The sequence below is a fragment of the Spizellomyces punctatus genome, assembly GCF_000182565.1.
Source record: "Spizellomyces punctatus DAOM BR117 chromosome Unknown supercont1.12, whole genome shotgun sequence".
Lineage (NCBI taxonomy): Eukaryota > Fungi > Chytridiomycota > Chytridiomycetes > Spizellomycetales > Spizellomycetaceae > Spizellomyces > Spizellomyces punctatus.
The window spans coordinates 476,049-489,588 of record NW_015971548.1 but is presented as its reverse complement, the minus strand read 5'-3'; the positions used below and the strand labels follow the sequence as shown (position 1 = coordinate 489,588).

At 46.8% G+C, this 13,540-nt stretch overlaps 5 protein-coding genes across 5 annotated transcripts; 3 read left to right on the top strand and 2 right to left on the bottom strand.

The window, feature by feature from the left end:
- Positions 1 to 1,265: 1,265 nt before the first annotated feature.
- SPPG_06568 (uncharacterized protein) lies at positions 1,266 to 5,577 on the top strand (the record flags this gene model as incomplete). Its single annotated transcript, XM_016754769.1, has 28 exons — positions 1,266 to 1,385; positions 1,446 to 1,517; positions 1,579 to 1,640; positions 1,698 to 1,724; positions 1,786 to 1,815; positions 1,880 to 1,892; positions 1,961 to 1,988; positions 2,047 to 2,180; positions 2,245 to 2,314; positions 2,375 to 2,485; positions 2,539 to 2,603; positions 2,665 to 2,725; positions 2,788 to 2,888; positions 2,954 to 3,168; positions 3,233 to 3,296; positions 3,358 to 3,424; positions 3,483 to 3,613; positions 3,688 to 3,796; positions 3,853 to 3,916; positions 3,978 to 4,066; positions 4,210 to 4,248; positions 4,307 to 4,406; positions 4,466 to 4,554; positions 4,618 to 4,796; positions 4,870 to 4,915; positions 4,979 to 5,127; positions 5,189 to 5,337; positions 5,394 to 5,577. The coding sequence occupies 28 exons, from the start codon at positions 1,266 to 1,268 to the stop codon at positions 5,575 to 5,577; spliced, it is 2,568 nt and encodes an 855-aa protein (XP_016606204.1).
- Positions 5,578 to 5,702: 125 nt separating this feature from the next.
- Positions 5,703 to 6,540, bottom strand: SPPG_06567 (uncharacterized protein). Its single transcript, XM_016754768.1, has 2 exons — positions 6,229 to 6,540; positions 5,703 to 6,153 (listed from the first exon to the last, which is right to left on the bottom strand). The coding sequence occupies exons 1-2, from the start codon at positions 6,494 to 6,496 to the stop codon at positions 5,792 to 5,794; spliced, it is 630 nt and encodes a 209-aa protein (XP_016606203.1). The 5' UTR covers positions 6,497 to 6,540; the 3' UTR covers positions 5,703 to 5,791.
- Positions 6,541 to 6,656: 116 nt separating this feature from the next.
- On the top strand, positions 6,657 to 8,968 carry SPPG_06566 (uncharacterized protein; the record flags this gene model as incomplete). Its single annotated transcript, XM_016754767.1, has 2 exons — positions 6,657 to 6,785; positions 6,849 to 8,968. 2 exons carry the CDS (start codon positions 6,657 to 6,659, stop codon positions 8,442 to 8,444), a joined length of 1,725 nt encoding a protein of 574 aa, XP_016606202.1. The 3' UTR covers positions 8,445 to 8,968.
- SPPG_06565 (uncharacterized protein) lies at positions 8,445 to 10,343 on the bottom strand. Its single transcript, XM_016754766.1, has 5 exons — positions 9,746 to 10,343; positions 9,434 to 9,672; positions 9,284 to 9,367; positions 9,125 to 9,220; positions 8,445 to 9,063 (listed from the first exon to the last, which is right to left on the bottom strand). The coding sequence occupies exons 1-5, from the start codon at positions 10,270 to 10,272 to the stop codon at positions 8,477 to 8,479; spliced, it is 1,533 nt and encodes a 510-aa protein (XP_016606201.1). The 5' UTR covers positions 10,273 to 10,343; the 3' UTR covers positions 8,445 to 8,476.
- A 51-nt stretch (positions 10,344 to 10,394) lies between these two features.
- SPPG_06564 (uncharacterized protein) lies at positions 10,395 to 11,793 on the top strand. Its single transcript, XM_016754765.1, has 9 exons — positions 10,395 to 10,452; positions 10,527 to 10,583; positions 10,661 to 10,779; positions 10,847 to 10,879; positions 10,946 to 10,991; positions 11,049 to 11,111; positions 11,185 to 11,287; positions 11,374 to 11,562; positions 11,657 to 11,793. The coding sequence occupies exons 1-9, from the start codon at positions 10,423 to 10,425 to the stop codon at positions 11,719 to 11,721; spliced, it is 705 nt and encodes a 234-aa protein (XP_016606200.1). The 5' UTR covers positions 10,395 to 10,422; the 3' UTR covers positions 11,722 to 11,793.
- Positions 11,794 to 13,540: the final 1,747 nt, after the last annotated feature.

The window sequence follows — 13,540 nt, the reverse complement described above, 5'->3', positions numbered from 1 at the left end:
AGAATTTTGTAACGAACAGGATGATTAGGGAAAGCATATGCAAATGCACAGATACAGAGCTGTACCTGCATCGTTCGTGTTCCTGTAAGAGTAGTCCAGATTAAGGGCATACGAAATGTTGGTTTGGTGAACTGGTTGCAGGGAATCTTCATGAACATCCTGGGACGGCTGTGTAAATGTTGGGACGTGCGATCTATTCATTTCTAGTGCCTGATAGGTTTGCGACTGGACTTGACTTGATACTTTGTAGTGAGCAGCACTGAGTACGTATCAGTCAGATGCTGGAGGTTGCACGAGGTCTTGGTCACCAGAGCCCAAGGGTAGACAAAAACGTAGATCAGATCGAATAATTCAGGGCGGATCAAGAGCTTCAATCTACCAATTCTAGTATATGCAATAACATACCTATATGTATCTAACACGCAGTTAGCGCATATGCCACTGGTACTCTTTATATATTGGAAACCAGTCGTCCAACCAGACGGCGTGACGATCCACCGCCCTTCTCAGGGACGCTTCCCTAGAAGAGTCGCGTACTACGCCTACCACGCACCAGCGTGCACTACCACCCCAGAGCCCACAACGGAGTGCCGAAACCTCTGAAAGAAAGAAGAAACGCGAGCAACCGAGATGAACAATGTGCAGATGGGAAAGAAAGATGGGTGAGAACATTCGAGGTTCGCACTCTTTATAGCCTCCCCCCGCTCAATGACACCCGATTTGGAATAATTAAAACCATTGATCTTGGCTGGATGATCAACGCAACGTAGCAGCCTTGAGCTCCCCATTTGCTTTCTGGCTGTTGCTCATGTCCCGCTTATTGTCCTTTTCCGACTCAGATGCAGAGACAGATGAAGAGACTAGCGTATTGAGGCACTCTGCTGAAAGTCATGATACTTTGGAGCATCCGCAAAATGGATGCACCAAGGACACCCAACAGGAGCGTAGGTTCGTGTAAGCCCCGACCAAAAGCCCTGAGCCAGTTCGGTGCTCTGCCTGCCTTTCGTGTCTAGAAACAGTGAAATATACAATAATATGTGCGATATTTGCAGATGTGGTGGCGTTGAAGGACTGCCGATATTTCACCCAAACTGTAACTTTTCCAGTATTATGATACAACTTCATGGTCGCAACGCTGAAGTCATTTTTACCAGCCTTCAAACAAAATCACCAGCCTTTTGGTAACCGTTGAGTCCTCTTATAGAGGCGCATCAGTTGATTCCCAAAACCCGGTGCAATGAATCGTATCTTTGTCTCCAGAGGACATGGCGGAACCAACACATCAATGCTCAGAATCTGCTCCAAGTAGTGCGCAATGCTTACAGCAACCTGCCACACCGATATCCCCACGTCGCGGTCCCGAAGAGCAAGAGCTTATAAAGCCGGTGCATAGATGGCTGCAATGTTAGAGGGTTTGGCCAGCAGTTGGTTAATGCTGCTTTTAGTACTTCCCGCATGCCAATCCACCAAGTACCAAAGCGGCCCTACGTTTATCATCTGATAAGAAAGTCCCGGATGTACGATATAACCAGTCTTTAAAAGTGTTTAGATGTTACAGTGACTCATATTCTGTTTTAGGCGGTTCCTTCTGGCATAAATCAGTATTTGAGGGATTACCAAAGAGATGGCGTGCGATTTATGTATGTGACCTGGATGATTCCTATAGGCAGTATTATTCTCATGTAATATCATATCAGGTACGACCTATACGTGCGGAACAAGGGGTGGGTATAAACCGGCATGTCCTTGCTAAACCATCTACTCATGATGACCTTTTGCATCAAGTGGCATCCTTTGCGATGACATGGGGCTAGGGTATGTGTTAACCACATGCGCTGCAACCGCTCATCAGGATTGATCTAAGCTTTTGCATGTGTAGGAAAACAGTGCAGGTGAAGACATCAGCCATCACTGTTTGGTTCTATCTCAGTTTCGAATTCAGCTGCTGACACCTTCTTAGGTTATAGCCCTATTTGCAGCAATATTAGGTGTGGCCTACTTGGATACATGAACCTGATGAGCCCAACTGACGCAACCGTTGACAAGGTAAAACTGGCAGTGCCGACGACCAGCACATGCGGATACGAGCCTTACGGATGAACGATGATGTGAACTTGATTCGGATCTTGATCGTGGCTCCATCCAGTGTAATTTATAATTGGAAACGAGAACTTGATACTGTACGTTTTGGTCTGCAATCATCATGGTACTTTTATTTTTGAATATCTGAAGGTCCCATATTAGTGGGGTTACTTTGCTGTGGGCATATTTCACGGCACGAAAAAGGATGAGGTACTGGAAAAGGCCGCAAAAGGTTGGAACTATGACGGTCGCACCTTCACCTAGATGTGTAGTTAACCTTTTACGGTGCCAGGATATTACGAAGTAGTATTAACGAGTTTTGACACATGTCGCAATAATTGGAAAGCAATCGATGAAATTGAGTGGACCCTGCTTGTCGTAGATGAGGCACACAAGCTCAAAGGTGACCGCGTTTGTCAAGTATATCGACATTACTAGTACCAACACACGACACAGATGACAAGGCCGCGATCACCCGGATCATGAGAGGCATGCGAGTGCGTTGTAGACTAGGTTTGACGGTAAGAGTTGAGAGAATCAGTAAGTAGCTCTACGCTTTTCTTATCACGCATAGTGTCGCAGGGCACTGCCATTCAGAACAAGTACAAGGAGCTGTGGTGCTTGCTGGACTGGTGCAACCCAGGTTTGGTGCAACAGGAGCATTGGCAGTTTGGCCGGACGGGTGCATTAATCCCTCTTCGACAGGTTCCGTCGGTTCATTGAAGGATTGGGAAACCAACATATCGAATATTCTAAGAAAGGGCCAAAGTTTTAACGCATCGAAGAGGGAATTAGCTCTTGCGCGGGTATGGTTTCTCGTTAAACAAGGTAGTTCAGTTCCTGAAACTATTCATCTCACTCTTCCTTCCAGGAAACTGCTATCAAACTCAAAGAGCGCATACTGAACAAATGGATGCTGCGAAGAACCAAAGCCTTGATTGCGCATCAGCTACCCAAAAAGGAAGACCTAGTGATTTTCTGCCCTTTGACGGATACCCAGCGAATTGTTTACGATCGCATATTGAAGAGTGCGGATTTCGAGTTATTAGTACGTAAGAATGACCCTTGCGATTGCAAAGCAGGACGGTATGATACTACTAGCAGAGGACGTCAAACGCTTAGATGATTTACAACGGACTCTACGTGTTAGGAACCTGCGAACTCCCCGGGGCAAGTGCTGTTATCAGAAAAATGGCGAGGGTGTTCATTGGCGGGTATGTTTTAAATGTGATCGGTTGTTAAGGGTTGGTCATTGACGATATATGTTTTATTTAGTTTCTGGTTCTCCCTGGCCTGATAACGTTGCAAAAGATTTCGAATCACCTTGCGCTAATTATGCCGCGTGGGTAACCAGCTTGCTCTCCCTACCGCATGATTCTGACATGGGTTTATTCTTGTAGATGCCGATGATCTGAAGGAAAAGCGTCAAAAGGACGAAGAGCTCATACGGATCGGATTCCCTAACGACTGGGAGTCTAGAAAACCCGGGTTTCGAGAGTACTCTGACCCGGAAAACTGCGGCAAGTGGAAAGTACGTTCGCCTACAGTTGCTGTACCAATGCTGTCATTCAACGATGAGCTGCATCTGAAAGCCATTGATTATAGATTCTGGAGAAGCTTCTTGCAAACTGGCAAAAGCACGGTTGCAAAGTACTCCTCTTTAGTTACTCGGTCCGCTTACTGGACATGCTGGAGAAATTAATGTACACTTCTGGTGAGTGTTCTTCATCACCGAGATTTTGCCGCTTTCTCATGGAAGCGGGTTATTAGGATATGACTACTGCCGTTTGGACGGGAAGACGCCTGTTGCTCAACGTTTGGATATCGTGGATGAGTAAGTGAATCCGCTGGTATGAGTGATGAATCTTGGGCTGAGAAGGGTCTAATTGATACAGGTTCAATTGCAATGCGGAGAAATTCGTTTTCCTTATCAGCACACGGGCAGGAGGAGTCGGTCTCAATTTAACTTCCGCCAACATTGTAGGTATGTAAACTTTTTGGTTGAATTTTAACGACCTTCTGTGCGCTAATGCAGGACTTAGTGGGTAGGTGACTCTAACGCCGTTCGTCTTTAGAGATTCATTTGCCAATTGAAGAGGTTAAATCGTGCTGTTCGCTTCCTTCAAGTATTTGATCCGAACTGGAATCCATCCCATGACCTTCAAGGTAGTAAACCATACTCGTTGTGACAGGACTGCTTGAGCTCACGTTGTCCAATGTGCAGCTCAAGATAGGGCGTTCCGCATAGGTCAAAGGCGCGACGTGAAAGTTTATCGCCTAATAGCTGCTGGTTCCCTTGAAGAACTGGTTTATGGGCGACAACTGTTGGTTTCAGTCATCAAATACAAACATGTCTGTAATTCGGACTAATTTGATCTCTCAGATATAAGCAACAACAGGCTAATATTGGCTACACGGCCTCCAAAGAGCGGCGGTATTTTGAAGGAGTCATGGGCGATCCCTCGCAAACCGGTACATTAATTATGAACGCAGGCCACTTTGCTACCGGTCGTAGCTAAATGCCTGGCAACATAGGAGAGCTTTTCGGAATTGAAAATTTATTTGCCCTGCAACGGGAGAGCGACCTTATTACAAAGCTCATCGTCAAGCGTACTGAAAAAGCCGAAATTCAGTTTGAAGTTGCGGATCTTCACGTAGATCACATCAGACAAGCTGATTCGAATGATGGCGAAATGATTGGGGAAGATACAAAGGTATCAAAACCACCATTCGGGCAGTGCTTTTCTGCAATGTTCACAAACAAACCCTGATTAACGCGTCATTCAGGATGACGAGGAGGCCCTTGCTGATCAGATGTGTGGCATACAAGGTGGTGCGTCCTTCTTTGTTCACTTGATAATAACCCAATTTATATAACTACCAACCGAATGATTAGGAGACGATGAAATAGTCCGCCAATCACGGATAGAGCGCGACACTGTTGCAGCTATTCTCGACGAGTGCGGAATTGCATACACCCATGTGAACGACGACATTATTGGATCCAGCAAGATTGAAGAGAAGATCAGTTCGCATGCACGCAAGGTACGGCTATTAGACCCGCGTTTCTTAATTGAAGATTTGGAAAGATATAATGCCGCTGTAGGCCGTTGAAATGCAAATGAATACGCAAGATCATGCTTTTCACCCGGACATTCTCAACCACGAGGTTCACTTACAAGAGGCTGCCGAGTTCGGAAACATGACATCAAGAGTCCCCACCGTAGGAGAATCCGGAATTCAGACCGTTGTTGGGTAATTTCTCGCCATGCTTTTTTCAGCTTCCTGCAACGTCACCAACCCTCCTGCAGATCTACACCAGAAGCTGTGCGTGAAGAGCAACTCCACGAGATGGCAAGGGTCTTTATGTTCCCGTCTACTGAAGCATTTTGTACTCATTACGTCAACGTATGGAGCGTCACTCCCGGGCCTTTTGATGGACTATTTCTCAGATTCCAGTTGTTTAGGCACCTCGGAAACGACGGGACGACATAAGAAGTGCATTTTATGGTAGTATCATTCAGAAATAATCATGATGAGACTTGAAAAAGCAAGGACAGCAGAATGTGATCGCACTTCATGAATCGTCGGTAACATTCCCACCACAAAAAGAGAGTTCATTGGCATGCACAACGCTTGACGTTGGAGGGTTTCAATTTACGAGCTCTGTACAGCCAAACAATAGCTAGTGATACGGATGATAGGGACTTTATTTGAGATCTGCAACCCATTCTTTCGACTGTGTGACTGTTGTCTGCATAGGGAAAATATGTTCAATAGCCGCCGTGTGTCGCTCTTTGCTCAGGTCCCCACAGCAATCTTCTAACACTATGACGTCGTAATCTAGATCCGCTGCTTGCCTAACTGTACTCAAGACGACCCCACTTGTCGCCAGACCACATATGACAATGCGCTCCACATTTTGCGCCCGGATTATAGTATCCAGGCGCGTATCATGGAAAGCAGATCCTCGAGTTTTGTACAAAATGAACTCTCTAGGCCAACTATCGTCATCTGCTATATCGGGAGCTGGAACAAATTCTACATCGGGATTGCCCCTTAAAAGGATACCTATTCATTAGCGAGTAACCGTCAGTGACGTTCCGGGGTGTTGTGTCAATGGTGCAACCACCACTGTAAACATACCCGACTTTAGAAAGAATTGGAAGATGTGATGAGAGTTTGGACCAATTTCTGGGTAACCGGGGCTAAATGCAATTCCAACAAATCCAATGAGGAGGTTCCTCTCCTTATACATGGTCGTTGAGCGGACAGAGGATAGGAGAGATCGCAGATTGGCAAGAGTTCGTTCCTTCCACTCGGGGTCCTCTTTCCAGATGGAAAGTGTCCCTTCCTGAAAATCACAAATCAGGAGGATCGTCTTCCCTTCTGCTTCGGTGTTCTTGGAGTCCATATAGCGATGTGCACTATGAAGCAGAGAAGAAGTTTCGACGGAAATACATGGCAATGGGGAGGGATAACCGTCGCGCGACGCGTCATCAAGCACAGCCCCCTGCGCCACGCCCCTGTCGATCATCAGCAAATCCTCCTTCTGCAGACTCACGACGACCACCATGGCGGACGGCCCTAAACCATACACAGAAGAGGACAGAGAGCGAGAGAAGGTCGAGTCTTTACGACTTGCCAGTTCCATTCCACAGAATGGTGCGCGCTGGGAGCTAACTGTCCAGCAAGCTGGGGTGGTAAGTAATTTCCGCCTTGAGTAGCTTTATTGCAATCCGCGACTTTACCGCGTCTGTTGCCAGGCGAACGACTCTCGCCCTGTATATCTTGCAACAGTGAGAGCGGCGGCAACTTGTAGCGAGGCCGCTGTGCTGAACTTTGAGTCGTTTCCAGGTGCACCACCTTCCCTGGACGATCTGTATGCGTTCCTGTGCCGGGCGATATGTTTCCCAATGTCACGACAGAACGCTGCCAGGCCCCAAGTAGTTCAGATTTCTTCACATAGCAACACCGAAGATGAATTATCAGGCAAAGCGGAGTTTCAGTCGACCCTGCAGTACCTGGCGCAGAAGGCGCGATCAGAGCTGGAGGTGGCCATTATTTTTGAAGGGGAAAAGGGAGCGAGATCCAGCGAAGTTACCAATGCTGATGGCTTAGGGAGCACTAAACAGATGCAATCATCTCCTTCGAGTGGACGGTTTGCATGTCATGTGTGCAGCAAGCGATTGCCAGCTGCTTCGATCTCACGATGCTCCTCATGCAAAGCGATGAACTACTGCTCACGGGAGTGCCAAGCAGTAGATTGGCCTCAGCATAAGACCTACTGCAACATTCTGAAGACCCATATGAGCAGAGCACCAGAACTTCGTGACTTTGGACTTGAAGTGGACCGGCGATTACTTGATGATCGAGCTGACTTGCACGGTTATCTGTCAGATACCTGCATCCTGGGTCATGGCCTGTGGCGGACGGATCTTATTCAGGGGACATTTGATTTGGTAGCTCGCATGAGAGTCTCCGAGTCCGTCGTCGCAACTGAGGCCTTTCCCAAAACCCTATGTCCTTTCTCTACGCCCTTGTCACCAGACTCTGGTTTCCGTGATACGCCCGCCGCAATATGCGGATGGAAAGATTATTATAAAGCAAAGTCCATACCGAAAAACTCACCCGCATGTCTGCTATTGTCGAACGCTTTGACGTTGTTTCACGGACTGACCCATCTGTTTCCGCGATCTTCATTACCCATTTCGCGCGGATCATATGTGTGTTTGCATATTATCGAGTCTTCGCAGACGGATGTGGAACTCGCTGCCACGTACGAGTGTCTGGCTGCACTGTTACCGCAAGTTACGGTGGACATTTTCATAATAGCAAGAGAAATCGTGGTTATCCCCATTACATCTACTGACTACACGGTGCACGCTACGATAACAGAGCAAGAACAGGGAGGGAAGCTGACTCTGAATCACCCTGCTGTTTTTGCTCGTCGACAATACTCTGTGGAGTACAAGAACTCGGAATTGGAGTGTTGTGTCCGCGTACACTTTGCCCGAAGCAGTTACAGCGACTTTCCCCGTGACAAGTATCCACCACACCTGATAGTTTGTCATGATGCTGCGACGAAACTTTTTATTGATGCTTCTATGGATGCTGAGGAAGCGAAAGCTTCGCGGCAAACTTTGGACGCCATCTTGTCCCAAAAGACCAATGTCATTTTCGCGGAACGCACGGAGCTTGATGCTGAGCAAGTGGCTAAAGCACTGAAGAAGACGAACGCAGGCATTCACGCACGGGTGAAAGTGAATCCCTTTAGACAACCGTTGACGCGGCAGCTTACATCCGAAGTAAATATTCCATGTTACGCCAATGGTTTCGTGGTGCCATTTACAGTATCCTAGCGGCAGCCTAACGAAAAAGGCATAAATGTTTTCTATTCTTTTGATAAAGCATGCTCCTTTTTATCTAATAATATGTAGCCATTGTATGTAGTCGGGTATCCTAATGCTATGAGCACGGCTCTACCTAATGCGAGGCAGTCTTTCTCATCGTTATACATGTGGAGGCTCACGCGTACGTACCGGTGCCCTTGAAAGCTGAAAACTGGGATTTCGATCTGAAACTTGTCCAAGAGCTCGTCGTGAAGATCAATTATTCCATGCATGTCGGTATTAGCGGGTGGTATCTTGACGCAGCACATGCTCCCAATCATTCCTGTCTCCCACTTTGACTCTTTTGTGTCCAAACTATCCTCATCGTTTTGCGCCACCGCGACCAGCGGCTCTGTTCCCCAAGCTTCGGCTAATAAGCTCGCGCACCAGGAAGCAAGGCGCCGGTTTCGCTGAATAACTTTGTCGTATCCTAACCACTTGTAGAACTTTACGGCAATATAAAGAGATAAGAAGGGACTATAATCCGCGGTGCCCTGCCATATAAATCGTGCCTGAAGGGATTCTTTGTTTAGATGTCCCCAGCTGGTTGTCAGCGGATACACTCTGCTGTGATGTTGCGGATGAACCCCTGTCCTACTCCATCAGGTGATCTGATAGTTGCAGATAGCAAAGAACGCAATGCGACTTACACAATAAGGCGCATCCTCTTGCGTTGCATAACCACTTGTGGGTATTTGTCACATAGAAATCCGCACCAAGCTCGGTTAGATTCATCGGGATTTGTCCTAGGAGCGTGAAGACGTCAGATGCAATGGAGACGCTGGTATTGATAGCATAACGGATCGCACCAATAGAATGTGCACCATCAACCATTACAGGAATATTGTACTCGCGACAGGACGTGATGAGCTTGCGAACAGGCAATAATATCGCTGGAAATATGATCTGATTTATTTGCATGTTGGCATGAGTAGCATTCTGAGTTAGTCAAAACATACCAGTCGGGCTGGTGATATGCTGAAAGATGGCGAGCCTGATGGTTCCGCGACGCTGGTCGTAACCCTCCAAAAACCGGCGCAAATCGGCAACCACTGACTCTGGAGATACCGGAAAGGTCATCGGAAAGGTCAACAGCTCAGCACCCGTGCGGTCACAGATGTGTTGTGCAGAATATAAAACGGCGGTATAAGTCAGGTCGAAGGCAATTATCTTGTCGCCTGGCCCAAATGTCAGCGATCTAGAATAGACTGATGACAATCAATGGCTTTCTGCATCTCTTCAATTCCTCTGCAGGGATTAACGATGTGTACCTCATCACAGCATTCATACCAACTTCTACATTCGTCACCAGAACAGTATCCTCTGGTCGGGCACCCACTAGGCCGCTCACAAGGCGCACCGATCTCACAATATACGGATACAGCATATCGTAGAAGAACCGCACAGGGCTAGCCTCCATTCTCAATTGCCACTTGCGCAATACATCAAGAACAGGTCGGCATGTCGCCCCATATGACCCGTGGGCGAGAAAAGTGAACGTGGTCCCTGCCTTTCCCTCTAGATCATCGGAAGATGGTCCTAGGTCGGGGTCTCTCTCGTCGAAGGCTGTAATATCACCGACAAGTGTCGGGAATAGTTTGTGAAGAATGGAGTGGCCAAAGTCCGGTGGAGTGTGAGAGGCGAAATGACGTTCCCATTTTTGTTCAAACGAGGGTGTCGGTGGTGCCTCATATACTTCTGTTGAGGTTCCGCTCACAGGCAGGTTCACTTGTCCAGGCTTGACGCAAGGCGGGTCGGGGAGCCGCACCCACTCAGCGACTTGCTGGTACAAACTCATCCAGCATTCCAATAGCAGTTACAGCAACGCTGCGTGTAGGATGATGAGGGGGACCACAGCTTAGCTTGGTGGATTACGTGTATAACGTGTCGCGTTTCCCCGTCTCATCGTCGTCTGCTCAACTCTCCCTGGTTTTCCGCAGACATAAAAATGGCATACGCTCAGCAGCAATCTCAACAGGTTTGTTCTCAAGCAGCATGTATTTTGTTGAAGATTGCCTTCTCATGCGGTCTCTGCATCCCAATTGTATACAGGATCCAGCTCGTTTGGCCACAGCTCTCGCAGATCTGGTGGTAATAGGTGGCCTCAAGGTTTGCTGACCACAAGTGTAGCTTAGATACACCGACATTTTCGCCACGGCATCTCGCTTATTCAGAAGCTTTCTCAGGGCTTCAAATATTTTGACACCTGCTTAAGAGGAAGAGAAGAGTTAATTCTACAAGTTGAAACATCATCCTCACAGAAATGCCTTCCGTTCTCAAATTCGGTCGATATTGCCTTATCAAAGTAGGACTATAGAGTAGCTAGAAACGCTGTGCCCTACAATTACTGATATTCACGCACGTTTACTTAGGCGACAGACTTCTTCACGTCGGGTCCATAAAGGGTGAGTTCAAAGCTTCACACAACGGGCCCCTTCTCGGCAATCTGTAATGACAGGTGGACTTTTCAGAAACGCAATATCAGTACAGAGTCCATCAGATCAGGATTTGGAGAATGTAGGAATATCGGGACTTGTCGCATATGAGCCCAGTTTCTTCACACATATCTGATAGGATTCGCAACATATCTCTGTTCTCTTGGCCGTCTATGCGCGCTATGGCCGACCATATGTTTGGGTATGCGGTTGCTTTCCATGAATGTTTAAGGCCTCGCAAGTGACTTATGATTATGTGTTGCTGTTGACTATAGCTACGTTCAAAACATGGGCAGCGTTTTCGAGGTGTTGACCATGCGCCAGAGGACGATAGCATGCCAATTCAATTAGAAACCACCGCACAATGGTTTGAAAAAAGTATGTGCTCTCAGATGCTTTCATGTTTGGCCATTTTCTCAGCTCTTGTCAAACTAATCCTTTCTTCGCATTTCATATCCTCGCAGATCTCGCGCTACCCGATATCATCGAACAAGTCGTCTCCATGAGCGTAGAACCCCCGCCAGCAAATCCGTTTGCAGTAGATACTCGCTCGATTAGTAATCTCCCACCAGAAGAAACAATCATCAGGGCCGGAGCGCTCATCAGCTTCTTACAAAAGATATATCATCGAGATCCCAGTTACGCTACTGAAGGTTTGTTCCATGTTTGAATGTCGTTTTCAGTTAAAACCAAAGTTGGTTGGCTTTGTTGCATACCACTTACCGTTGGATTTTCTTGTATTAATAGTGCTCTCTGATATTTCTACTCTCCAAAGAATAATGTATACGGATATGCACGAATTGTTAAAATAGAAAGGTCTTACATCTCATTGTGACATGGAACTTGAGTTTTTTCAAGGAGGATATCGATGTATATATACCCTGTACTGACGCATGCACATTCCTTTCATTTTGTTCATCAAAAACGATAAGCAAATTTCGTAGCAACGCTAACGCCTTTGCTCATGCTTCGCTACAAGAAATCCAGACGAATCCCACGCCTTGTCATAGTCCTTTATGTTTCAACCATGTTTATAGATGTAACACCAAGTCATTTATAATGTCAGTCCTTGATCCATCCATCGTATGCCATACACGCGGGTGCTGGGGATGACGAGTATACGCGAACGCTCCTGCTCAATGGAAGGAAGTTTGTACTGCCGACAGTGTAATAAGCGATGGAAGTACCTAACTACTGGTATGTATACGGCCCAAACGGCATTAATGCGCTTCGTTTCTTACCTCAGAAAGAGAGGCTTCCGTTGTTTTAGCGGGCGCGGGACTGTCTCATCCAGGTATTCACGATGCTTGTCTATCGGAAAAAGAGATCAGATGGTAGCTTTTGGGCGGGTGAACCTACAGTTCACGAACGCCGTAGCGCATTCTTTGTATACCGTAAAACCCTAAGATGTACCAGATATAGGATGGTCGCCCGCAGTCTGAGGCCCCCCACTCCACAGCGGCAAAAACTAAACAGAGCTGCACTTCTCAAGGCAATTGCCAAAGGTTGGGGCCGCCTGTAGCGCTATACAGCGATTTTGCTTCTCCCATTCAGAGGATCGATTTGAATGCTCCGTTAATTTTCTACGATGGGCATGAACCAACGTTTCCCATTAGAGGCTTCTAATCACTTAATCATAGTCAATGCTTTGCAATTAAATCCTATTCTGACCTATGGCTACACATTCGGTACCAGGCTGCCTTAAGATATACGACAGATGCCAGTTTTCAGCTACCCGCAATGCGCCCGTGTCAATACGCTAGCCTTCTTGAAAACCCTTAGCATATAAAATAAACATAAAAGCCAGAATCGTTGCCATCGTGCCACAGCCGGAGTCCCGATGATGCAACAGTGCAATACTCAAAGTAGCTATACTATACATGACTTAAAACATCAAGGAGCAGGTACAATAACGAGCTCCGTGGCCGGACATTCGTAGCCATGATGTCCGGAAACCCCACAAGCAACACACGTTTGTCCTTTTTCAATGATGAGTCGACATCTCCAGCCGAAGATCTCGATGGTACGCTTGTAAGCCGGAGGACTTTCGAATTGGACCAGCCACTGGCCAGTGATACGTCTATGATAGAGTTTGCGTTTGAGAGTTTTGATCTTTGAGGGAGCGAGCTCGTTCTCAAGTGCGTCAAAGACTTCTTGGCCTTCTATGCTCAGATCTGCTTTGAGCAGAAAAACTGTTGCGTTTTTCACTTTCATAAAGGGCCATAGAATACAGTATGGTCTTTGATGGTGATGGTTTTGCGGACTACGGCAGGACGACAGGGCGGGTGAGATGGTGGATACAGGAACTCGTGTTCATATCTCCTACAAAGTTACGAGAGGCTTGTAAGAGAGGCTTACAATGCGCTCCTACCGCTCTCCTACAGTGCTACTCACTGCTCAAGATGGTTCTAATAATCCTGAAGGAATTTCTTCCAGCAGTGATCGTTTAAGATTCCATCCATATTTCACATCTAAAGATTAGGTAGGTTTTGTTTAGATGGCTATTTTATTATCAATATTTGTCTTCTTTGCTCCCTACTACCTCGGACATCCAGATAACAGCATTCCTGCTAATCCATTAGTTACTCACGCAAAGATGTAGGTTTCAGTGCATATAATTGCATATAATTC

Coding starts and splice junctions, on each gene's coding strand:
- SPPG_06567 (XM_016754768.1), bottom strand. CDS start 6,496: ATGGACTCCAAGAACACCGAAGCAGAAGGGAAGACGATCCTCCTGATT. Junction 6,154..6,228: donor CCAATTCTTTCTAAAGTCGG/GTATGTTTACAG, acceptor GCTAATGAATAG/GTATCCTTTTAAGGGGCAAT.
- SPPG_06565 (XM_016754766.1), bottom strand. CDS start 10,272: ATGAGTTTGTACCAGCAAGTCGCTGAGTGGGTGCGGCTCCCCGACCCG. Junction 9,673..9,745: donor GGTATGAATGCTGTGATGAG/GTACACATCGTT, acceptor AGTCTATTCTAG/ATCGCTGACATTTGGGCCAG. Junction 9,368..9,433: donor GCATATCACCAGCCCGACTG/GTATGTTTTGAC, acceptor TCATATTTCCAG/CGATATTATTGCCTGTTCGC.
- SPPG_06564 (XM_016754765.1), top strand. CDS start 10,423: ATGGCATACGCTCAGCAGCAATCTCAACAG. Junction 11,288..11,373: donor CGCACAATGGTTTGAAAAAA/GTATGTGCTCTC, acceptor ATATCCTCGCAG/ATCTCGCGCTACCCGATATC. Junction 11,563..11,656: donor TCCCAGTTACGCTACTGAAG/GTTTGTTCCATG, acceptor TTGTATTAATAG/TGCTCTCTGATATTTCTACT.